We start from the raw sequence: 25,735 nt of genomic DNA on the forward strand, positions 1-25,735 counted from the left end.
AGTCCGAGTGTCAGTAGACTGCACACACAGGCTCTGCAGTGGCAGGTCTGAGACCGATTTGAAAGGTTACTTTGGTGGGTGGCACAATCAGCGCTGCAGGCTCTCTAGAAACATTTAATTTTCATGCTCTGGGTATATGGTATACCACTTTACAAGAGACTTACCAGTAAATCATATATGCCAAACAGGAGTAAACCAATCATACCATGTTTTAGTGGGAGAGCACGTGCACTTTATTACTGATTAGCAGTGGTAAAATGCTCAGAGTCCTAAAGCCAACAAAAAGGTCAGAAAAATAGGAGGAAGACAACATTTTGGGGATAACCCTGCAGAAAGGGCCATTTTGAAAATGTCACTTTTAGAATGTTAGCATTTCCCTGCCCTTTGTGCCTGCAGCCTATCCTGGGCCACATGACTGGGTGTAGCTGACAGACTTTGTAAATTCCTCTCAGACAGTCACACAATAGAGGGAAGGTGTGCCTCATTGGGCCATGTCCTGGCAGGATGGGGGCGGAGCAGAGCTACACTTACAACTGAATAGCTTCTGCTCTGCATTGACACAAAGGGCCCAACGATCCTGTGTTGTCACTGCAGCCAGCTTCGAAACAAGGAAGGAATGTCAGGAAATTCCATGCACTTCAGAGAACGTTACCAGAAACTTCTCCCACCTTCCAGAAGAAGGCCACCTGGGTATTAAATACAACCTTCAGACCCACTCTACTTGTCACTAATAGACCTGAAGAAGGACTGTGAGGACTGTCTGCTGCTGTGACCTGCTGTGCACTCTTCCAGACTGCTTCTGTACCTGAAATGACTGCTTTGCTGCCTTGAACCCTTGCATCTTCACCTGTCCCCAAGATTGCCAGAAGTGACTCTAAGGGCCAGTTTGCTAGCCTTCTGTTCAGATCCTCTGGGACATAAAGGGTCCCACCATTTTTAACCCACACCTGGAACCAGCCTGAGTGAGTCCTGAACCCCAAAGGGTTGTCCCACCAACCCTGCACCCTTGGGTTTGGTGCTACATGTGCCCAGATGGCCAAATAACAACACTGAGGACTTAAACAAAATCTGGCCAAAAACTGCACCGAGAGCCAGCAGAAGACCGTGACCAACCTGCTTGCCAATCCACCCGAGGTGCATTGTCAGTCCGATTGACTTTGCAGTTTCTCCTGCTGTTTTTTTTTTTTACTGCAGCAGCAAATACTTTTCAGTGGTCCTTCACTAAAGGGGCATCTGAGCTTGTGATAGGGTCTTTGGCTACAGCCCACTGTCTTCGGTCCACTGAGGATTTTTAACTTCCATTTCGGCAACTAAGTCCAAACGTAGAAATCTTCACCATGGCTTCAACCCAAGGCCATCCGACAATGACTCTCCCTCCTCGGACACCTCCTGCTGCCTTGCCTCACTGAACTTCACCTTCTCACGCAATTTTTCTCAGATGTTTTTCTAAATCCCAAGATAAGCACTGACCAGGCCCAATCCACCTCTTATTTGAACTGCGCTCCATCACGGTCGGCAATGTTTTTTTTACTGTGTTCCGATCTCGTACATATAGATGTCTGAGGTTAGTGCTTTGATCTTTTAGGTGCTAGTTTTCACAAAAAAAAATTAAATTCCTATCTCTGGTTCTACTGATTGGATTTTTGTCATTTTGGTGTCAAATTATGTAATAACATTAATGCTACTTTTGTAAATTCTTTTTTTTTTTTTCTTGTATTGTGTTTTAACTTTATTACTGTTTTGGTGCTGCATAAATACTTTACAGATTGCTTTTAAGTAACGCCTCACTGCTTTTTGTGCCGAAATACCCAGGGTTATGCACAGGTTAATTTAGTGACTTTTTGTGGTTCACCCTGCAAAAGAATGCAGCTGTTCCTTGACCAAGGCTTACACCCCAGTCAACCAACAACCCTGTTTTTCCCAGTCTAAATACATACATGAAAGAGAATTTTGCCTGTCAAAAAGGATTATTTTAACAATTCACACTGTAGGTATTACAATGCAGTAGTCAGGCTGCAATTGTAGACCTGAAACAGTGTTTTTTCTTTGTCTTTGTAGTACTGCAGTCCACGGATGACATTTAAGTTTTCATGCTGTCGGTATATTTCCATCCCAAATTACTATGGTCTTATTATTAGAAAGATAAATAGACCGTTCCGGTATTTGCCAATTTCTACATGTTTTAGGAGTCAGCGCACATATACTGGGCAAGGACTAGCAGTGCCCCAGAGTGCAAAGTCTACTAATTAGCAAAACAATTCAGCAAAAAATGTTGGCAGCCATGCAAATGGGAGCATTTCTTCCAATGACACATCACAAAGCAAAATAACAAAAGTGAAATATAAAAGTATAGCACAGCAAAACTAAACAGTCAGCACAGTAGAGTAGAACATAAATACAACAGCATAAATATAACAAAACGCATCATCACAACACAACGAAGCACAACATATTGTCAAAACATTGCAGTAAAACATATCCTCACAAATAATCTTGCTACACATTACCACCGCTAAAACTGGGTCAAAAACATTTTGTGATCAGCCCAGCTCTCTATTTTACAGGAAAAGGAAACTACAGCGTTAATGCCAACTTTAGAGGAACTTTTTCCATCAATTTGGATGCGACTTTTATTTATACAGCTCAACTCTCACCCATCTCCATTCTCAAATAAAAAAATAAGTATTTTCTGTTTCCGGCGTGCTTAAGGACAGCTGCAGTCGGTTGTGGTGATCTGCAAATTGGACCTTGGCAACGCTGTTGAAGCAAACGTGCCCGAATTCGTGTCCACCAGTGTGAGTCGGTTTAACTGTCCACCATCCAACTGTTCTTTAAAACAAGAACAGTTTGAAGACAATGCCCTGCTAAACCATACTGTACATTCTTTACCCTTTTGAAATACAAGCTACATTTTAAACTCTTCTGGCTGATCGAATAACCTAAATTTCTCTTATGTCGATCAGACAAGATAAAATCTCATCTCTTCAGCAGTTGTCTGAAATAACAGTAGCCATGTTTGCAATCCTCACCCATTTTCTTAGTGAACATCGAACTGTCTATGTATTTAAATATGTTATTCTAATGTTATGTATGCCGAACATTCTTAATGTGATCTATTGTAAAGTAGCCAAATACTTCAATTAGCTCAGAAACACCTAAAATATGGTTAAAGAGAATAAATTCATAATCTGTATCCAACAAACCCATGAAAACACCATTTCGGTTACTGTTTAGGCCCTATTATGTTGTATTTTATGGTATCCATGTGCCCTAACATACCAAAAGAGATCCGTGGTCAAACAAGTAATGCCCTGCCACCACCACCGGTTAAGAGTGATGTATCTTCATTTGTTTTTTTGTTGTTCTGTTTAGGAATGTCTTTGTTGTTCACCACTTTTCCTGAATCCATTGTTTTAATCCAGTCCCAATTCTTAAAAAAAAAAAAAAAAAACACACACACACACATTTTGACCTTGTATGATTTTCGTTCGCAAAAGACCGTGACACTGAATGTTAATCAGATCCAGGTCTGGTGGCTCAGTTTACCAACATGTCCAGTCAGGGATCTGTGTTTGACTACATGCTCATGGGTCTAACCATGGTGGGCCAGCTAGGTGTTTCATCCATCTGTAACTGATAAAATGGGTACCATTGAGGTGGGTAACTATAAACATCTGTTACATGTCAAAAGTGCAAAGACGATAAAGGTGTTTGCTTCGAGCACTGCCTTTATGCAATTAAACTGTACATGCGCCTTGTTGAGTATTTTGCTTAGAATAACATCGAGTGTTTCTGTTTACGTTTCAGCAGTTGTGATTGTATGTAGGCATGCTACTACTGCAGAGGTGATTTTCTTTTTTTTTTTTTTGTCCATGTTCTTCTTAATTCAGGTCTACGATTACTGTGACTTTTCTTTACTGTGCGCGGAGGCCTCTAAGCAAGGCCAGCAGTTTGCTGGAGGAGAGTTCCTGGCGGCAAATCGCCTCATTATCTGGACCGAGGACTGCAGCAGTTTCATCTACCAGCTGCTTAACAGGTGGGCCCAGATGGGAGGAGAAGGCGGCGAGAGCAGGTACAGGATGAACCGTTGCGGGTGGGTTCATTATAGGAAATCACTGCATGTCACACATGATCAAAACCCAGAACAAAACGACTGTGGCGCAGCCAGATTTAGCTGGAGTGTGGCAGCCGGGCATCTTTGTTGAGAACAGCAGGGGTGCGAGGCCGGCTTTGACCACGCAGGACCCTGGCAGCTGGTGCTCTGATTCCATTTTACAAGTCACTTGTAATGAGTTACTGACCTAATCAACTTTGAGGCCACAGAATCCTTTTCTCCACAACAATTTTCAAAAGAAGAATTTCTAAAGCTTGTTTTTCATTTCCTTTATGTAGCGGACTTTCAAAAAGCGCGCACCCTGCTGACGGACGGATACTCAAAGAAACAATGTCTCCTCATCTGCTCTGCTCCACAGGCATGGATGAAAACAAGGTAACACAATGAGCTACACAACCCACGTTACATAAAAGCTTGAGTTCCAAATGTTCTTAAGTTTCTTTTCAGAATGTGGTCGAATTGTGCTGGCCTGAGCATGTGGTGTGACGTCTACTCCTATCAATATTCGATTCGCTCGCCATAATTTACTGGAATATGTGCGGGATACAAAATGTAAAATATTTTATTCTAATGTCCCACAAATGATTTGGAGTGGTACCAGCATTGTGCTAGAGCTTGTAATTGTTTAATACCAGTCTCACAATGGAAACCAGCGAAGACCAAAAACATGCTGAAAAAATGAAAACCTGTTTTTCGGTGAAATTATATTGCTGCTCTATAGTTTGTGTTTAAGAAACTGGGGCTAATTTCCATGCATCAAGAAACCTTATTACTGGCAAAGAACATAACACATGTAGATATCTAGTTGCAATATAAATAATTTACAATTGGTCAGTTAGAATTGTAGCAAGATCATGCTTTTTTCTATTTTTTTTTAAGTTCTCCTTTCCGTCTGGAATATATAACTTCGTGTTAAGGTAATCATTTTTGTCTGCCATTGACATTACTGTATATTGTTTTCAGAATTCATGTTAATCTCTATTTGTATCTCAATCCGATAGATAACATTTTTGATTAAAATTTGAGTTTAATCACTTCGTTATTTGTTGGCACGTAAAGCACCTCTAAAGTGGCATAAACAAACGTGTCCCACATTCCCCCAGCAAGGTAAATGGAGGGGCCCCGCTCCGTGCCGCCCGGACCCACTTGGGATCTCTCAAGCAAAGGGCCCGCCGCCCGTGCACAGTGCTTGCTGTGCTGAGGGGTCCCCCTGGAGGTCGACCCCCCCCCCCCCCCCCCCCCCCCACCGCGGGGGCTGCAGTGGCTAATGTTACGCCACGGTACCTCTGTTTCACCTCAGGCTAGCAGAACTTAATGAAGGTAAACCATCTCCCTCCATTTGTAGTACTTTGCTATGGCACGATTGGAATGAATGCCTATTTTAAGCATGTTTTATGCTAAACTATCCAATTACAGTGAAAGGAGACACCCATATAGGAACACGTTTACACAGTTTGAAAACAAAAGCAATCAGACGACAATCAAATGTCACTTCTAAATACAAAAATGTAAACTGTCATGTCATAGTCTGTGTTTGGGTGCAACACTAGTTACAGTGTGCCCCTTAATTATAATGACCTTAAATGAGGTGATTACTCTGACCTTAACACTGAGCTGTTCAGGTAAAACTTGGCACATTCCTCAATGAATATGTGTCGCAAAACACTGTCTTTTGCGATCAAAGAGATAGATAAGAATGCACAGTTGCGAAGTAGTGATGGATAAATAACATTGGTTAAGGTTTAGTGTCCGTTGTGAAATGTAGTAGTAAAATAGAGTACGTTCGTTAACTGCACTTGATTTTGAAGGGACGCCGAGAATATAGGTCCAGCGCGTGAAGGTGCGCTCACATATGGTTCACCAGACCTCCTCATTGATGAATAGAACACGAATAATGCTTATAAAAAAGGGAGCCATTTCATCTGTAATTCTTAGTACCACTTTTTATTGTAAAATAAATAAAAAATGCAGTATTACATCGCTAAATCCATATACATATAGATGCTAGAAAACAGCCAATAGGTGTTTTGACAGTAAATGATAAGTTTAAGAAATGGTGAGCTGTAACAGAACTTAATACAAATGACAAATTTCAATGTATAACACAATTACATAAACGTTTGGCCTATAAGCCGATTGTTACAAGAAAATTAGTACAAGTTACTATAACCATGAAATGCACACTCAAGAGCCAATGTTGTTCAATTTAATTGTGAAACAGCAACCAAAACGAATATTTTGCTATCTCCAGATTGATAAACCTATTTTATTAAGTCTCTCTCATATACTGATTACCGTTTTACGATACACGTTTGAACCACAGTTGACTAATTACATTCCATGGTGATTTTAATATGACTGAAGATTCTATTAAATGAACCTGCTGGTTTTCCAAAAAATGTTTTCTCGAGCAACTGAAAACTGATGACACACTCGTACAAAAAAGGCAGATCTTAAGGAATAAGAGAGAAAATCCAAGACTAAAAAACGATTTAGAAAATGTAATGTTTCATCGAAATCATGGCTGCGTAAGACATAAAATAAAGCAATTACTTTCAATTAAACATCTATATGATTTATTTCCTAATCAACGTAATTTATGATAAAGAATTTATAAAACATAATGTTTTGAATGGGCTTTTTTTTAATAAAAAATATATATATATTATTAATGCCCTATGTATCTATTATTCATTAACTGTCCTAGAAACGCACAAATTACCTGTTAGAGTAGTGTGACAGGGAAATTCCCTGGAAAGTGAAGTTTTTATAGTAGGCTATTTCAAATGACTGAGTTAGAGAATGGTGCTGGCAAACATATTTTTGGTGGCATAATTCTCTACACTGATCGTGAATAAAAGTGAATGCTAGTGAAATACAGAGAGCATTTTGGTACTCGTAATTATATTTATACTGTAATAAAGTTAAGGCTACCAGTGCCACAATGTAAACAAAAATTCAGACTAGACTGCCAATCCACAATAAATCTGAAAGTATTGCATGCTACGATACAGGCATGGATGTCAATTCACCACAATGCCAGGGGTAGTGGGTGTGATATTACGCACCCTTTGGCCCTGATGACATCTAAGGAAGTGATGTCAGATGACCCTTGACCGTGATGACATCACAGAAAATGACAAAACTAATGTTGTTTTGAGAAGTATACAATAACACAGTAAGTTGAACATTAATAAAATAGCAAGAAAGTTACTAACACAGATAAAATCGAGTTTAGTTAATTTAGTTACCATCCATGTATTAACTACAGAGCTAACATGATATGTTTTGGAGTAGCCATTGCCCAGGGCAGCTGATAAATTAATAAGAAGATAGATAATACATTGCCAAAGCAGCAAAATATTAGTTTAAAAAATGAAAAAGCCTCTAATTTTACTAGCCAAGTAAATGGTACTCACGTTACTGACCTGAATAAGTCCGACTTACATGTGCAAATAGCTTTAATAGTGTAGTCCAAAATCCGTGCTACATAAAGCATTGTGCGTAGCTGCCCATGTTATGTGGAACTGTAGTGCCTTGCTGACTAAACACTATTATGTTGTTTGGGTTTGTATATCCACACCAGAAATAAATCGATCTATATAAATTTTTGCTTTTCTATAAGTTACTGTTAAAAAAAAAAAAAAAAAACTACTATGTAGCTCTGACTGGATAGTACCTTTTAATGAGTGTTTTTTCTTTGTTTTACTGAATCCGATTTCACAACTCTTATTCTCCTGGTAGGATTGCCACTTGGCTATTTTTTTAAGGCTATTTTTTTAAGGCTATAAACAGTATTTTCATGCCCCAGCAAGTCAAAAAATTTGGATAAAAATCAATCACTTAAAGTATTTTCCCCCTTTACCAGTACATACTTAAAACAATAAAAATATAGAAGAAAACATCCTAATGAGTGATCTAGAGCTCCCTTAATTATACCTGACTGATAATTAAAGTAAACAAAGACAGAAAGGTTATGTTAAAATTGAAAAAAGTTGATGATGATTTTATATAACGGGACATTTAAGTAATATTTCAAGGCCTTTGCAGACTCTTAAAACATGAACCTATATATAGTATCCTTCAATTGGAATGGTGAAAACTCTACCTCCTAGACTAAATCTTTAATGCTCAACCCACGGTAGAGCTATTTAGGAATACTTGGAAACTTAGTGTGAAGTGCAAGGTTACACAAGACACAACCTGATTTAGAGTTCTGTTGCTAAGATACTCTGTCGAAAATGTGAAGATAACATGCCAGGCTTATTTCAAGTGCCATAGGCTGTAATTCACTTGTAATACAGCGGTAAGGATAACTGGCGTGTTTGTGATGGGATATTCCATCACAAACTCGAACTCAGGCCCCTAGAGACAAGAGGTAAACATTAGTAAATCAGTATTTACTGCCCAGTTACCACTGATTGCCTCAGGAACTGAATAAGAAGTGTTACATAGGTCCAAATAGCCAGCCGTCCTACAGCACCCATTGTAACTCAGTACTAGGACTCAGACAATGCACACCCTGCACTTCAATCCTGAATTATAACACCTCTGATATGGACAGAGGGATCCAACTGGGTTCAGGAAGGCATAGAACTGCAACATGCCCCTGCTGTTGCGGACCAGGGTCCATGTTCTATCGCCCCAATCAGGAAAGTCCATCAAGGTATTGATTGGTCTCCCATGGCTTTATGCTGATGGGGGGTTGTGTTGAACCTGGCCCTTTTTGCGGGGTCATCCCCAAACTTGTTGCCTCCTTCCTCCTATTTTTTCTGACCAGTTTTTGTTGGCTTTGTGCCTCTGGGTGCTTTAGCACTGCCAACCAGTGCTAAAGTGCATATTCTTTGTGTGCAAATTGTACTGGTGAATGGTTTATCCATGACTAGCATATTTGATTTACTAGTAAGTCCCAAGTAAAGTGCGCCAGAGGTGCCCAGGGCCTGTAGATCAATTGCTACTAGTGAGCCTGCAGCACTGGTTGTGCCACTCACATTAGTAGCCCTGTAAACATGGCTCAGACCTGCCACTTCAGTGTCTGTCTGTGCAGTCTTATACTGCCAGTTTGACTTGGCAAGTGTACCCACTTGCCAAGTCTAAACCTTCCCTTTTTATACATGTAAGACACCCCTAAGGTAGGCCTTAGGTAGCCCCATGGGCAGGGTGCAGTATATGTTAAAGGTGGGACATGTACTGGTGTGTTTTACATGTACTGGTGTGTTTTACATGTCCTAACAGTGAAATACTGCCAAATTCGATTTTCACTGTTGGAAGGCCAATCTCTCTCATAGGTTAACATGGGGACTGCCTTTAAATATCCTTAAAGTGCAGGTTCCCTTTGAGAGCAGTTAGAAATATGGAGTTTGGGGTCTCTGAACTCACAATTTAAAAATACATCTGTTAGTGAAGTTGGTTTTTAGATTGTTAGTTCAAAATTGGCACTTTTAGAAAGTGGGCATTTTCTTGCTTTAACCATTCTGTGACTCTGCCTGTTTGTGGATTGCCTGTCTGGGTCAGACTGACAGTTGGGCTGTTTGTGAATATCCTCTAGACAGTGACACAAAAGTAGCTGGGGTGTAGCCTGCATATTCTGATGGGCCATCCGAGCTAGAGTGGAAGGAGGAGTAGTCACTTACACCTGAATGGGCTGTGTCTGCCCTCACACAATGCAGTCTCCAACCACCTGGTGTGTATCTGGGCCTGGGTAAGGCAGGATTTTGAGAACAACAGAGACTTTCATTTGAAGTTTGCATATTTTAAAGGCAAAAGGGGATATAAGTAGTGGAACCAAACCCAGGATTCTCTGCCAAGGAGAAGAGGTGAGGAGAAGTGCTGCTCCTGCCCCTACCTGTGACTGTGCTTTGTTGGGCTATCCTGCAGTTGCTGCTTCTGCCTGTGAAAGAGGATAAAGACTGGACTTTGTAGTGCATTCCTGCTTGAGAAGAATCTCCAAGGGCCTGGACTGAGCTTGCCTCCTGTTTTGAAGTCTCAGGGCCATCAAACACTTTCTCTGCCAGCACCTGGACTTTCTACTAAGACTCCTGCCCTGCCAAGTGAGGCCCTATCCAGTCCCTGGGCCCTTGAAAGGTGAAGTTGACAGAACAAGAGCTGAAATTCCCACACAGAACGTGGCTGATAAACGATGCGCCACCCGCTTATCAGGTAAAATCAATGCTCCACCTGCATCGTGGCTGGAGAAACGATGCAAAACCCGCTTGCGGTTGCTGATAACGACACAAACCCCATGCAGTGTGGTTTTCTAACACCATGCCACTGGATTTCTTACGCATTGTCCCTGGGCGTCAGTCATCGTGAATGACACGGATCCAAGGGGCCCCGACCGGAAAACGATGCATCGCCTACCTGACCGGAAAAGAAATGACACACGGCCTGACTTGCGAGTAAGGAATCGACGCATCGCTGACTTACGATGCACGCTCGCCCGTGCAGCTTTATTTTTTATGCAAACTAGGTACTTTGTGTAAAGTCAATGTTTCATTCTTTCCTATGCAGTAAGACCCTTATTCTTTTAAAAATTAATATCTTGACTTGTGTATGATAGATTTTTGTCATTTTGGTCTTGTTTGATTTAGATAAATATTGCCTATTTTTCTAAACTGGTGTAGTGTCCATTTTGTAGTGTTTCACTGTATTACTGTGTGTGTTGGTACAAATACTTTACATATTGCTTCTGAGATAGGCCTGACTGCTTGTGCCATGCTATCAATGGGTTAAGCAGGGGTTAATTAAGTGTTCATTGCCCCAACTAGTGAGGGTCCCTGCTTTGGACAGAGTGCAAACTGACTGCCAACCAGGGACCCCATTTCTAACATAAACACTGGGAGCACATTTCTTAGAATTGCACCTGTAAGGTGTTACAGTCATAAAACATACCAGTAAATCTGCAAAGTGACCTTGCAGAGATTAGGGCCCACTCACAGTCCCCCACATTCTGCTGGTGTGTATAACAGAAAAAGAGTACAGGAAGCGGGTCCTTGGTGTTGGGGTAGTGAAGTCCCTTTGTGTGGATGGCCGATGTTCCCTGGAGGTGAAAAGACAATGGTCTGTAATGCTAACCACTAGTAGTCCTCCAAATACAACTTCCCCTCATGCCAACCCCTCCCATTATATACCTGAATGGTAAATAAATAAGGTGTGAACTGGACCTTCTGCTGGGTAGGAGTTGTAGGGGGGCCGCTTAGCCGAGGGGACCCCAGGTGAGAGTGTTCTGTGAGGTGCACAAATACACAAGGTAAGTCTCAATCATTCAGAAGTCTGTTATGCGTAAAAGGTAAGTAAGTACATAAGTAATGACCTTGTTTAGGAGAACCGAGTACCCAATAGTTAGAGTAATTGTTGTAGTTTTTACTAATATTCTTCTATTATCCTCAGGATAACCTCAGTTAAGCCATCACTGAGAAACATCTCATCTATAGTAGCACAATATAGGGTACGTTTTGTAGGCAATGTTCTCAAGGCATGCATTGGGAGGCAATGAGAAATTATTGCTTTTAGGGGAACACAGCACTTCCAAGCTCACTGCTGCCAAGCACTCCATGTGCGACAGAGTCAAAAGGAAAGGGTGCACTATGCAGAACAAGGAAACTCGATCCACACACATTTCTATATTAAAGTCAGTTATAATCAATGCAGAAAACAAGTCATGGTCTGTGTGCATTGGAACAGCTTGTTCCAAGGATACCTGAAACCAAAGAACAGGTCTGGCAATCCTGGTTCTTTACTGAAGCAGCGGGTGTGGAGGAAGGCGTGCTCCACACGGACTCAAGAAATTAACTCTTCGGTGTAGGAAAGTAGCCTCTTTCTAGCTTGGTTATCCCCACTTTTGGCCTATTTGTCAGTGTGTTTGACCATGTCTACTGGGATCCTGCTAACCAAGAACCCAGTACTTATGCTTTCTCCCTTAAACTTAGTTGTTGGTTACTGTTATCACAGTAGTTCACCAACAATTGGCACATTGATGCCCCCTTATAAGTCCCTATTATATGGTACCTAGGTACCCAGGGCATTAGGGTTCCAGGGGATCTCTATGGGCTGCAGAATATGCAAAGCCTTGTGCAGGACTGCCATTGCAACCTGCGTGAAAGGGTGCAAGCGCAGTTTCACTGCCATTTTTCCTTACACCAGGTCACCTATAAGTCACCTCTATGGTAGGCCTTCAAGCCCAGAGGGCAAGGTGCAAAATACCTGGTGTGAGGGCACCCTGCACTAGCAGAGGTGCCCCCACGAACTCCAGGCCCATTTTCCCAGACTTCATGAGTGTGGGGACGCCATTTTATGTGTATACTGGACATAGGTCACTACCTATGTCCAGCTACATAATGGTAACTCCGAACACAGGTATGTTTGTGTATCAGAAATGTTGGAATCATACCCCAAGGCTTTTGCAAGCACTGTTTGCATGATTCCATGGACTTTGGGGGCTCCTTAGAGGACACCCAGTATTGCCATTACAGCCGTCTGAAGGTTTCCAGGCAGCCCAAGCTGCTGCCACCTCCCAGACACATTTCTGCGCTCATGTTGCTTGAGAAGCTCGAGCCCAGTAAGGCAGAACAAAGGATTTCCTTTGGGAGAGGGGTGTTACACCCTCTCCCTTTGGAAATAGGTGTTACAGGCTTGGGAGGGGTAGCCTCCCCAAGCCACTGGCAATGCTTTGAAGGGCACATTTGTTGCCCTCCTTGCATAAACCAGTCTACACTGGTTAAGGGAATCCCAGTATCTGCTCTGGCAGGAAACTGGACAAAGGAACGGGGAGTGACCACTCCCCTGTCCATCATCCCCTTCCAGGTGGTGCTCAGAGCTCCTCCAGAGGGTCCTGGGGTTTTGCCATCTTAGATTCAAGGTTGGCAGGGAACTCAGGGAGCATCTAAGTGGCCAGTGCCAGCAGGAGATGTCAGAGCTATTTAGGTTCTCTTTTTTTGGGTGGTTCCTCAGATTCGGATTGAAAGACTCCAGTAAGATTCCTCTGCATCCTCCAATTTGACTTCTGACTGAAAAAATTGCATCTGGGCTCTTCAGGACCCCACAAGTTGCAACAAAGAAGCATAGCACCTCCTGCAACATTGTATCTCTAGCTCCTACCAGCAACTGCAACATTTCCCCGGTCGTGCATCCTCTGAGGACAACCCGTCTTCAACATGCATCAGAAGGAAGAAGGAATCTCCCTTGGGGTGAAGGAGTCACTCCCCTGCTTCAGCAGGCATGACTGCAATGTCAACCGGTGGTGTGGATCCCCTCTCCTGCTGAGCTGCATGGATCCTGCATCATCGGTGGTGGACTGAAGTGGTCCCAATGCTCTTCTCTTCCAGCTGTCCAAGTTTGGTGGAAGTAAGACCTTGCCTCCCCACGCAAGACTGTACCCCCGTACACTGCATCTTTTGCAGCTTCCAAAACTTGTAGGTACACTTACTCCAAGATCTTTCTGCATCTTAAAGCTCTCCCCCCGCACTATATCCTGCGACGCACAGCTTCCTGAGTGGTTCTCCGGCGGCGTGGGAGCCTTTGTTGTAGTGCTGCGTGGGCCTCTCCTGCAACTTTCTTGTCCTCATCCTGTGGGACTTCTGTGTGTGCTGCCTGGTGTCCTATGGGCTTTCTGTGTCGCTGAGGGCCCCCTCTGACTCCCCCTCCAGGGTAGAGTCCACCTGGTCTTTCCTGGTCCCCAACAGTGTCATTTTCCGCTAACAGCAAGCTTTGCGTGTGCCAAGGCTTGTTGGTGGACTCCGACGCAAACCCAATTGCAATCCTTTATCTGGCGTGGGACATCACTTGCACCCTCCAAGAACCTGACTTCATCTTCTTGAGTGCAGTACTGACTTTTTGTCTCCACCGGTGGTTCTCCTTTTGCACCTTGATCCGGGTTAGCAGGGGCTCCTGCTCTTCCTGGACTCTTTTATACTTCTTGGACTTGGTCCCCTTCTTCCACAGGTCTTCTTGTCCAGGAATCCACTGTTGGTGTCTTGCAGTCTTTTTGGGGTTTTGCATATTTCTTGTGTGATCTGGGAAACTTACTGTGATTTACTCCTGTTTTCCTGGTAGCTGGGGTGGGTTGCGGTACTTACCTTTGGGCCTTTCTAGTACTCCCAGCTCCCCTCTACAAAATTCACTTGCCTAGGTGGGGGACCGACTTTTGCATTCCACTTTCTTAGTATGTGGTTTGTGCTCCCCTAGGCCCATTTCTAACTATTGTGATTTTCACTAATTACACTGTTTTCTAACTGTTGGTATGCCTATCTCTGCATAGTAGTGTATATAATTTGTGTATTACCTCCTAATGGAGTATAGTCTCTATGGCATTTTTGGTATTTGTGTTACCAAAATAAAGTACCTTATTTTTGTAACACTGAGTGTTTTCTTTTATACAGTATGTGTGAGTACTGTGTGACTACAGTGGTATTGCATGAGCTTTACATGTCTCCTAGATAAGTCTTGGCAGCCAATCCACAGCTACCTCTAGAGATCCTGTCTTCTAGACATTGCCTTTAACTACACTAATAAGGGATAACTGTACCTGGTATAAGGTGTAAGTACCATAGGTACCCACTACACACCAGGCCAGCCTCCTACATTTGGGGAATGCTGGCACAAGTAGCTTCTGTGGGTAATTCCCGAGGCAAATTGGCTTCTGGGCTGTGGGCGCGGCTTAAGTATGCAACTTCACACGCTACAACCCAGAAGTCTTCAACCCCTCGAGGTCTCACAGAATTTCATATTTCAAAGAATACACCGCTAACGACAGTGGTTTTAGTGAATACGAGGTCCACCTGTTTTCTAACTCGTGGTGGTGATGCCTGCTGAACCATTTAGGGCAACCGATGGAGGAGGTGATTATTTATGCTCTTAGTTCCTGCATTCAATTGATAAGCATTCATACAATAAAACATGGGATAGTGCTGTCCCACTTGGCACCCCGATGACTCATACCCTGAACCATGACAGCACCCCCCTCCCCCCAAGACAGAAGACCCAATACAGGGGAAGCAGAACAGGGTTTTACAGGGTGGCTGGCATGGAAGGGGCACACCAAGTGTGGTGCATGCTGTAGACCGGAAAAAGGCTCCCAGGAGCATTCCTCTGGACCATAACCCTTCCACTGAACCAAATAGGAGTCTGCCCCTGGTTCTACAGGAGTCTAGAATAGAACAAACCTTGTATTACACCTGGTTGTCCATTAAGCCAGGGGGTTGAGGTGTCTGTATACGACTGTCCGGATGGACTTTTTTTCAGCAGGGAAACATGGAACACTGGGTGGATTTTCATGGCTGGGGGCAACTCCATTTTCATTTTTACATTATTGATGACCTTAACTTTAGTGTAGGAACCCAAATATCTTAGCAATAGTTTTTTAGACCCATGCAATTTAGGTTTCTTATGGACAAACACACCTTGTCACCTATGATGTAATCTGGTTCTGGTTGACTGCAAGCATCAGCCACCCTTTTATAGGTCTTTGGCCTTGGCTAGCTCACATCAGTCTTGTTTCCGCACATTATGTAAGGAGATATGGAACTCCTGTACCTTGGGTATAGGACTACTGTTAGGTGTCTTCCAGGTAACGATTTGAGGATGGCGCCCCTGAAGACAATAGAAGGAAGACCTACCTATGCATTGTGTTCTGTGTTGTTTATGCAAACTCTGTGGCCCACAGTCACTCTGCCCATTCTTTCTCCACAGAGATTAACAGACACCTCAAATATTGTTTCATAGTTTGGTTAGTTGTTTTGACATGACCATCTGTTTGCGGGTGGTACGCCAAAAAATGCCTATATCCATGTTCAGGGTTTTGCATAGCTTACCTCAAAAATGAGTTATTAACTGTGAGCCCTAGTTCATTATTAAAACAGGAGTATCATGTAGTTGCACCACATGATTCATCAAGATAGAAGCGAGTTCTCCCGCAGTGAGTAGTTTCTTTAGTGGAATGAAGTGTGCCTTTTTGGACAAGTGATCGACTATGGTAAAGATGGTGGTGTAGCTGGTCTTGGTTTTAGGTAGCTTCACCACGAAATCTATTATTATAGTGTGCCAGGGGCAAGGAGGAACAGCTATAAGATGTAGTAAATTTACTGTGGGCACGTGTGAGTGTTTTCCTTGGGCATAGAGGGAACATCGAGCTATATGCTCTTGGATATATTTGGACATGGAGGACCACCAAAAGTGTCTTTGCATAAGGTCCAAGGTCTTATGGTGCCCCAGATGTTTGGACAGAAGATGATTGTGTCATAAGTACATTGCCTGTTGTTGGTGTTCTGGTGTGCGTCGATACCATCTGTTGTCTTTAAACAGGAGATCATCCTGGTATCTGAGATCAGAAATACCTGTAGACCTTTCTTCGGATGCTTTGCTCCCATTGCTAGTGTGCAAATCAGGCAAAAAGGCAGAGGTCAGAACTACCCCCTGAAAGCAATGTGCAGGTATATCAAGTTCAGGCTATGGTTTAGTTAAGGAGACATTTTTCCTTGCCAACTTTGGACAGGGCATCTGCTTTGGCGTTCTCTTTGCCTGGGCAATACGTGATTACAAAATTGTATTAATTGAAGAACAGAGTCCTTTGCAGTTGCCACGCTGTTAATGCCTTAACAGACCTGAGGAACTGAAGGTTTCTTTGATTGGTGTATATGGTCACTGGATATTTAGCATCTAGTAAATAGTGCCTCTACTCCTCGAAAGTATTTTTTTATGGCCAACAGCTTGTGATCTGCAATTTTATAATTTCCTTCAGCAGGGATCAGTTCATGGGAGTAGTATGCTATGAGATGTAGTTGTCCCATTTCCTTACTCTGCTGGGATAGCATGCCTCTCAGGGCAGTTTGTGATGCATCTGCTTCCACAATGTATGGCTGTTCTGGATTGGGATGGGCCAGAATGGGGGCTTTAGAGAATCTATGTTCTATGGTATGGAAAGCTTGTTCCGCGCCCTGATCGCAAACTTATTTAACTCCTTTAAAGAGAAGTTGTGTAATGGGAGCAACAAGGCCAGAAAATTTAGCAATAAATGGCCTACAGAAGTGAGCAAACCCCAAGAAGCTTTGGACCTGTTTTATGGAAGTAGGGGATGGCCATTGCAAGATAGTCTCTAATTTTATTATGTCCATCCTAATTCTGGTGGGTTTAAAGATATACCCCAAAGCTCAACTTCAGTGGTATGGAACATGCTTTTTCCAGCTTCAGGTATAATTCCTTGCTCTCTAGTTGCTGTAGTATCAGATGTGCCTGCTGGACGTGTTCAGTTCTACTGGTGAAGCAGATCAGTCTGTTATTGATGTAGACAATACAGCAAGCATCAATGTGTTCCCTAAGCACTTCATCTATGAAGTACTGGAAGGCACCCGGGGCTTTGCAAAGTCTTAAAAGCATGACTTGTTACTCCTAAAGACCGTGTTTGGTCAGAATGCTGTCTTGCATTCATTACCCACTCTGACAAGATGGTAGGCCCCACAGAAATGCACCTTAGTATAAATGGAGACCTTTTTGACTTGACCTAGTAGACTGGGAATCAGTGGCAAGTTATAACAGTTCTTTATCATAATCATTCACAGTGCAGTAGTTGATACGTGCACGGAGTTCCCCTCCTTTTTTTAATAAAAAAAAATAGGGGAAGACACAGGGGATTTGGAATGATGAATAAACTTATTCTTGAGATATTCTTCCAGAAAATTGTGCAAATGCTCGTTGTCTCTTTCATTGAGGGAGTAGATTCTGCTACAAGGCAGCTCAGCTCCTGGGCCTAGATCAATAGAGCAACTAAATTCCGAATGGAGTGGTAAAGTCTTTGCCCCTTTTTTTTTTTTAATAAAACACCACCATAAGATCAGCACACACTTTAGGTATAGTACCCTCTATACTAATACCCAAAACAGCCCATGGATAAGACTATGCCTGGAAAGTGAGGTTTCTGAGGGTAGTGATAGCAAGAAAGCATACAATATGTGGAATCCAGAGTAACAACCCAGGTTATCCAATCTATTTGAGGATTATGCGTAGCGAGCCAGGGTACACCCAATATGAGTTTGAACTGTGGAGCATCTATTACATCAAAGGAGATTTGTTCTTGATGACCATTAGCACAACGCATTTCAAGCACTTCACTTTTGATCTGAACCAATCCTGAGGTTAAATCAGTTTCGTCAACTGCCTTCACAATCTCAGGTTTATCTTTTGTCTTTGTGGTGATACCCAGTGTAGTAAGGAATTGTGTGTCTATAAAGTTTCCAGTTGCTCCTGATTCTGAGTGTCTCCACCCTTCCAGTGTGTGGCCTCCCCTGGAAGCAAATGTAACAGGTATCCTAATATGGTGATGGAATATACATGGCAACCCCTTGAAGTCTTTATGGACGATAAACCCAGTAGGCCTACCGGGTTTGGTAGTTTCCTGCTAACTTTCCATGGACTACTGGCAATGCAATAGGTCTGCTTCTTCTGGTCTTTGCTGGTGTAACAGGATATTCTTTTTTGAAGTGACCACTGTGCCCAGAGTACAGGCAGAGGTTCATCTTCTGACATTTATATTTTTCATCTCTGGTCAATTACCCATGTATGCCCCCTGTCAGCATAGGCTCGGGGATGTCAGTGTTTCTGAGTGGTTTGACATTAGGCCTGTCTCTGACTACGATAAGCCTGTGTTCACAATACCTGTCTTTCTCTGCTTTAGGCTCCAAAAGTCGATAGTTCAGTTTGACCACCAGATCTATTGTCGCGTGGGCTCTCAATATCCTAAATGAGACTACTGGATTTCTGGGTAGCAGGGTCGTTCCTGGTGTGGGGGACTGAGTCTTACCCAATTAGAAGGACCTTTGTTACCTTCAATCCGGTTTTGCTCCGGCTAACTAGCAGTGCCTCATCTCTCCCAAGAGGAAGGGATGATTAGGCAGCCGAGCGCATGACATCTATAGAACTTCTCAGGGAAGTTGTGGTCACTCAGGTCCCAACCAGCTCTCTCATTTACTGCATGATCTCATATACAAATGACAAAGGCAGTTTAAGTTTTATAGATTGTTTTTAATAAAACAGCTGTATTTTAGATATTAAGGCATGAGCCGCAATAACCAGAACCATACAACACAGTAGGATTGAAATAGTCACTATGAGAGTGAAACATAAAAACAACGCTATCGTGGTGTTAATAGATTTTATTCTCTCTCAATAGATTATATTTAGAGCACAGCATGTTAAGCTATTAGCCTTTCAGATTCCCTAGTAAGCCATCTGGCTGTGATCTGGTTCAGCATCTGCAACGAGGCAGTCAGCGTCTAGTTGTGGTTCCCTGGTCGGAATCTCCCTCTTGCGTGTATTAGGACAAGGAAGTGTTTTTATAACTAACATGTCAGTGTGATCACAAAATGTCCCTACGCAAGAATGTATTCAAAGACTAAACTCCTACCACTTCTATCGGCAATGTACCAGACTGTATCCTTGACTGGAGCCCAGAGTGAGCAAGAATGTGTTATTGAGAACTCCAGCGCAGAAATAGGCTAAACAGTATGATACTGAAAAATAAAACAAGACCATAGAACTGGCTATTTGAAAAATAACAGTACGAAGCGGAATAAAATGCATTTAGAGCAAAGTGCACAGGGCTCAATGCTGCAAGCAAAGGAACAAAAATACACCCAGGGCAAAGTGCACAAAGGCCTAACGCCCGAAGCAAACACGTAAAGGATACACATACCTAACCACACTACACTATGAATTGCCTGATTTTGCTTGATGGATATGCCATCTGTGCTATCAGATCCTTCAGGACATTGTGCAGCCGCAATAAAACAATAAGAACTTCTAGGCTTCAGGCCATTTTGATTGAAGGTGGTGATTTACTGGAACACACCTGTAGTACCTTGTTTGAGACTAAGGAGCTCATAATCAGCTGCTTGCACAAATGCATGATGAGCAAGCATCCTTCTCATACTGTTGTTGAAGGCACTGAAGTTACACAAAATTGGGTCATTGCTTTCTACTAGAGGAATGGACCACTGGGCTGCATCCCCTCCCAATTAGCAAAGGATAAATGTTACCTTGAGACATCATCTGGGAGCGCCATTTAACGAGCCATAAAATGCAAGTGGCATTGTTTAAAGAAAACCTCAAATTTGCTACAGTCCCGGTGAAAATGCTCTAGGGCTGCCAGCAGAATGGGGTGTGCTGTGATGACCTGTATCTGAGTTGAGATACCATGGGCCTGGGATCCTGTTCTCGTAGGAGAAAAAACCACAACATTAAGGCCCATATTTATACTTTTTGACGCAAAACTGCGCTAACGCAGTTTTGCGCCAAAAAAATTAGCGCCGGCTAACGCCATTCTGAAGCGCCATGCGGGCGCCGTATTTATTGAATGGCGTTAGCCGACCGGCGCTGCCTGGTGTGCGTGAAAAAAAACCACGTACACCAGGCAGCGCCGGCATAGGGAAAAATGGCGTTTGGGCGTCTAAAAATGGGGCAAGTCAGGCTGAGGCAAAAAAATCGTCTTAACCCGATTTGCGCCATTTTTTTACGACGCCCATCCCCCATTGAAATGACTCCTGTCTTAGCAAAGACAGGAGTCATGCCCCCTTGCCCAATGGCCATGCCCAGGGGACATCTGTCCCCTGGGCATGGTCATTGGGCATAGTGGCATGTAGGGGGGCACAAATCAGGCCCCCCTATGCCACAAAAAAAGATATAAAAAAATACTTATCTGGACTTACCTTAATGTCCCTGGGGTGGGTCCCTCCATCCTTGGGTGTCCTCCTGGGGTGGGCAAGGGTGGCAGGGGGTGTCCCTAGGGGCAGGGGAGGGCACCTCTGGGCTCATTCTGAGCCCACAGGTCCCTTAACGCCTGCCCTGACCCAGGCGCTAAAATCCGGCGCAAATGCGGGTTTTTTAGACCCGCCCACTCCTGGGCCTCATTTTTGCCCGGGAGTATAAATCCGACGCAATAGCATCGGAGTCATTTTTTAAGACGGGAACGCCTACCTTGCATATTATTAACGCAAGGAAGGTGTTCACGCAAAAAAAATGACGCTAATTCCAGGAACTTTGGCGCTAGACGTGTCTAACGCCAAAGTATAAATATGGAGTTTTGCGTCGAATTTGCGTCGAAAAAAACGACGCAAATTTGGCGCAAACGGAGTATAAATATGCCCCTAAGTGTGAAAACCAGAGGCCTGAGCACATCCCTTTGTTTGGGTTTAGTTGTGGGGTCCATAGCCCAATCTCCTACAGGCCATGCCAGTAGCTGTCATTGCAGGACTGTAATGTCCTGTCTTAAGCTCTGATTCTCCGACTGGATAGTTGCAAATTTAGCGGCTACATCCTGAAGTGTAATGTTTTGGCTACTCATATCATCTGGGTGGGGCAATCACCTCAGGCTTTGTCAGACAGTTGCAAGACTTACCAGTAAACCTGCTGCATGGCCTCGCAGAGATAACATGGGCCCACTCAGTCTCACACCTTCTGGTGTGTATAACAGAAAAGGTAGAATACGGGGAGATAGTCCTGGTTGTTGGGGTAGTCCTCTGTGTGGACAGCCGATGTTCCCTGGAGGTGGAAAGTCAAGGGACAGTAACAGTAACCAGTAGTAGTCCTAGTACAACTCCCCCCTCCAGTGCCAACCCCTTGGTAAATAGGGTGTGAACTTGGCCTTCTGCTTAGGAGGAGGTGTAGGGAACCAGCTGACCTGAGGGGGCCGCAGGTGAGTGTTCAGAAAGGTGCACAAATACACAAGGTAAGTCTCAATCATTCATAAGCCTGTTATGCGTAAAAGGTAAGTAAACACATAAGTAATTACCTTGGTTTGGGGAACAGAGTATCCAAGAGTTAGAGTAAGAGTTGTAGTTTTCACTATTCTTCTGGTATGCATGGGATAACCTCAGTTAAGCTGTCACTGGGGAACATCCCATCAATAATAATACAATATAGAGTACGTTCTGTAGGCAGAGTTCTCAAGGCATGCGTTGGGAGGCAATGATAAGGTATTGCTTGTAGGGGATTACAGCACTTCCAAGCTCACTGCTGCCAATCACTCCATGTGCAACAGAGCCAAAAGGAAAAGGAGTGAATATGCTATGCAGAACAAGGAAAAAGATCCACACAAATTTTTTGTATGACCCCGGCAGCAGGCATTGGGATGTCAGAATTTGACTGCAATAACTTATTACAGTCGATTTCTGATATCTTTTCTTTATAATCGATAACTGAGTGCATCACTAGTCATATATAAACAATGCAGGAAACAGCTTGTTCTAGAGATACCTATAACCAAGCGCAGGTATGGCAATCCTGGTTCTTTACTGATGTGGCGGCAAGCATTCTCCACATCGACTCTGGGAAATTAACTCTTCAGGGAATGCAGGCACATGTAGCTTCCGGGGTTAATTCCAAGGCAAAACAGCTTCTGGGCTGTGTGGCACAGCTCAAGTATGCAACTTCACGCACTAAAACCCGGAAGGCCACTACCCCTTGGTCTCATGGGATTAAATACCTCAAAGACTACACTGTTAACCATGGTTGGTTTAGTGAATAGGAGTTCAGCCAGTTTCCTAACTCGTGGTGGTGATGTTGTCTAAAGCATTTAGGGCATCGGATGGAGGAGGTGATTACCTATGCGCTTAGTTCCTGCATACAATCCATAACCATTCATACCCTAAAGCATGTGCTAGTGCTGCCCCGCCGCTTGCCACCCAGATGACGCATACCGTGAACCATGACAGTATTAAAATAGGATTCAATTTTAAAAGGACATCTTGACCCAGGTTTACTCACACTTTGTGCTTGGTTTGGTCACAAAAGAAACATAAACCTAGTGCAAAATGTTGTAGTGGTATTTACATTCCAACACAAAATAACACAAAGTAGTCCAAAGGTTTTCCTACAAACCCCGATCTACTAGCATTTGTAGACCAAGATTTACGCAGGCATGATGCCTGCTGGAGGCAGCTGTAACAGTGAAGCAACTTTAAAAATCTCCAAATTTTGCCTGGGTTGGCTGCTGCACTGTACGATTCACATAAAAGGTGTGAAAAGCTTTAAAGCATAGGTTTTGTATGGGAAGAATTCCCTTCCTGTTCAAAATCTATGCTTGAAAGCAGGGTCTTGCAGCGTACCATCCACCCATGGTTTGGACTTTGGAGAATCCACCAAAGACCTGAGTCTGGTCCGGTTCAGGAGTGGTATCACCAGTGTTATCTTTGTAGTTCTGTTATTGATTACAGTAGGTGTGTTTTATTTCCTGATAGCTTAGTGGATTATAGCATTTGTTAGCCTTGGCCAGAGGTCTTAAAAAAATTGCATTAACATTTCAATCCTGTTCATATTTACAAACATAAAAATCGCTGGATCAATTACAGTGTTTCAGGTGCTAAGTGCAGGAAGGCTTGGGGTGCTTGTGCCTCTCAAATTAGAAATATTATACAATGTAACAAAAGAATCTAAACTCATCCCACCAGAGCCTGGAGAACGTGTTTTCTTCAGTTATGTGAAAAGCAGAACAATTGCAGAGCTGGGGCCTACCCTGTTTAACTTTTTTTATTTTTTATTTAATGAGCCACAGTTTCCTCCTAGCTCTCCAGGTCAAACTGATACTGCTACTGCTGACCATAAGCAGTAAAGTGACTCTCTGAGATCCACAAGGAGGCAGCTACATGGACATTTAGGCAAACAGCTCTGTGAGCCCTGTTGTCAACTCCTAGCCTCAGAGGCTAGTAGTTGTAGGGAAACTGCCAGATGTAGCAAGGGATCACAAATCCGACCCCTAGCTGAAAACCAGGGGCACAGGGATAGGAGAATAACTAATGTAAGATTCAAGTCAAGGCTGAAAAAGTTAATACTTCTTAAGTAATTAAAGCCATGAAGTTGGGAAATGCATGTGAAAATGGGGAATTGAATTAGATGTAGCTGTTTTCTTTCATTGTCCAAACCATTATAGTGGATTTTTGTTTGCCCACCGGTAAATCTATAGGAAAAAACACAAAAATTCAAGTTTAGCTATAGATTACTTTTTGGGGCCAGACTGAGCCACCACTAAATAACCCCAGTCTGCCATTGGTGGCTACACTGGATGCAATTGCCTGGAATGTTTATGCAATAATAGTTCTGTGCCATTGGACAGGCTGAGTCCAGAAGTTGTAATGAAGAGGCTGCATGCAGTCCTAACCTACTAAGCAGCATCCCTTAACTGTTTTAAGTTGCTGCTTTGAAATAAGTCAGATTTCATCAGGCACCAGACAAAGACCAAAGAGTGTTCTATTGCTTCACATCACAATTTTTAGTGTAATTAATTTGAAAGTCAGAGTGGGATTTATTGCCACTGATTGCTAAAGTGGCAGAGCCCTCCACTATATAATCTTAGAGTCCCTCTATTGGTAGTGTTCATTGGAGATGGAATCCTACACTTGAAATTCGGAGGATTTATTGTCTGACAACCTGCGCCAGAGGCTAAGAAAATCATTTGCAAAAAGCCTATGAACACTTCTATTCTGAATTATTTTGGTGGAAGGTCAGCAGCGGGATGGCCAGCAGCTCCCTTGGCAGATGACCGCTCACAATACTTAGGTCCGGCAGGCATCACTTATCTTGAGGGGAATGACCACTGCAGCTCAGCTGAAGATACTGAAGCTTTGTCATGTGTTTACTATTTTGATTGTTTACTATGTTCTATTGCTCTGGTTTTATAGGTAACCTGTTTTTGTTTGCAGGGATTTTCCTGTGTAATGGGCTTTTTGAACGAAAGAAAAGAACCATTTTATAAAATTCTATATGCTGGTGGAACATCTGGAAGAATCAGTTTTTGGCACATACCTGATGTCCCAGTGTCCAAATTTGATGGATCTCCGAAAGGTAAAACAGTTTTTGAACATATGGAAAGCTAATTAATTATTCAGTTTGTATGTACTGTAAAATTAAACAAAATCCCAGAGCTTGGAATATACACTGAAAATGACTGTCTGTATTAGCTTTTTTGTTTTTGAGTGTTTTAAAAAACACTGTGCATGTATGTTTGAGCCTAGCCACAGTAAATGTCAATGGTATACTACAAAGAGGCGTATATTGTTCCACTTCATGGCTTTCTTTTTGTCATAGAAAGCACAATAAGATGAATATTAGGGCTGTGATATTGCCCAGAAAAGTAAGGTTTAAAAAATGTTTTTTTTCACTGAAACATCTTATTACATAGTTTTCTGAGTTTTATTTTCTTATTTGTATATTTTTGGATCTTGACCTGGTATCCATTGTTTCTTAAAGAGCATGAAGGACATCTGTTTTTCATGTATTTGTGCAAAACAGTTGTTGCAAGGAAATATAATATAAGGGATACATTATAAGGATATTGCAAGTTACCGAGCTGTTCCATAACCATATAGAGAAACGAGTCTTTATCATGTGTGTCAGGGGGTACTTTATCCCATGAAACACATGGTCAAACCATCACTTTTCTCACAAACCACTTAAAACCTTGGCACGTAGCTCTTTCAGAAAGAGAAAGCATTTTTGCAAACATGAAGAATAAAAGCAGAACCTGTAGTGCTAAAACTAAACACATCAAAAAGCTGTCAGTTGTTGTAAAACATATTAGAAATGGTTCAATACAAGTCAGTTTAAAAAAAAAAAAGCTGCAGTAAATTAATGTGTTTAAACTTG

The 25,735-nt window shown here is 42.7% G+C and overlaps 1 protein-coding gene across 2 annotated transcripts in view; it reads left to right on the top strand.

Annotated features, from left to right (window-relative positions):
* WDR72 (WD repeat domain 72) overlaps positions 1-25,735 on the top strand; it is an 896,838-nt gene that overhangs the window by 269,928 nt on the left and 601,175 nt on the right. For both annotated transcript variants that reach the window (XM_069222448.1, XM_069222449.1), the window contains 3 exons: positions 3,891-4,036; positions 4,393-4,489; positions 24,793-24,934. In XM_069222448.1, coding sequence (XP_069078549.1) covers positions 3,891-4,036; positions 4,393-4,489; positions 24,793-24,934 — 385 coding nt within the window. The remainder of the gene's footprint in view (positions 1-3,890; positions 4,037-4,392; positions 4,490-24,792; positions 24,935-25,735) is intronic.

This window comes from Pleurodeles waltl, chromosome 3_1 (assembly GCF_031143425.1).
Source record: "Pleurodeles waltl isolate 20211129_DDA chromosome 3_1, aPleWal1.hap1.20221129, whole genome shotgun sequence".
NCBI lineage: Eukaryota > Metazoa > Chordata > Amphibia > Caudata > Salamandridae > Pleurodeles > Pleurodeles waltl.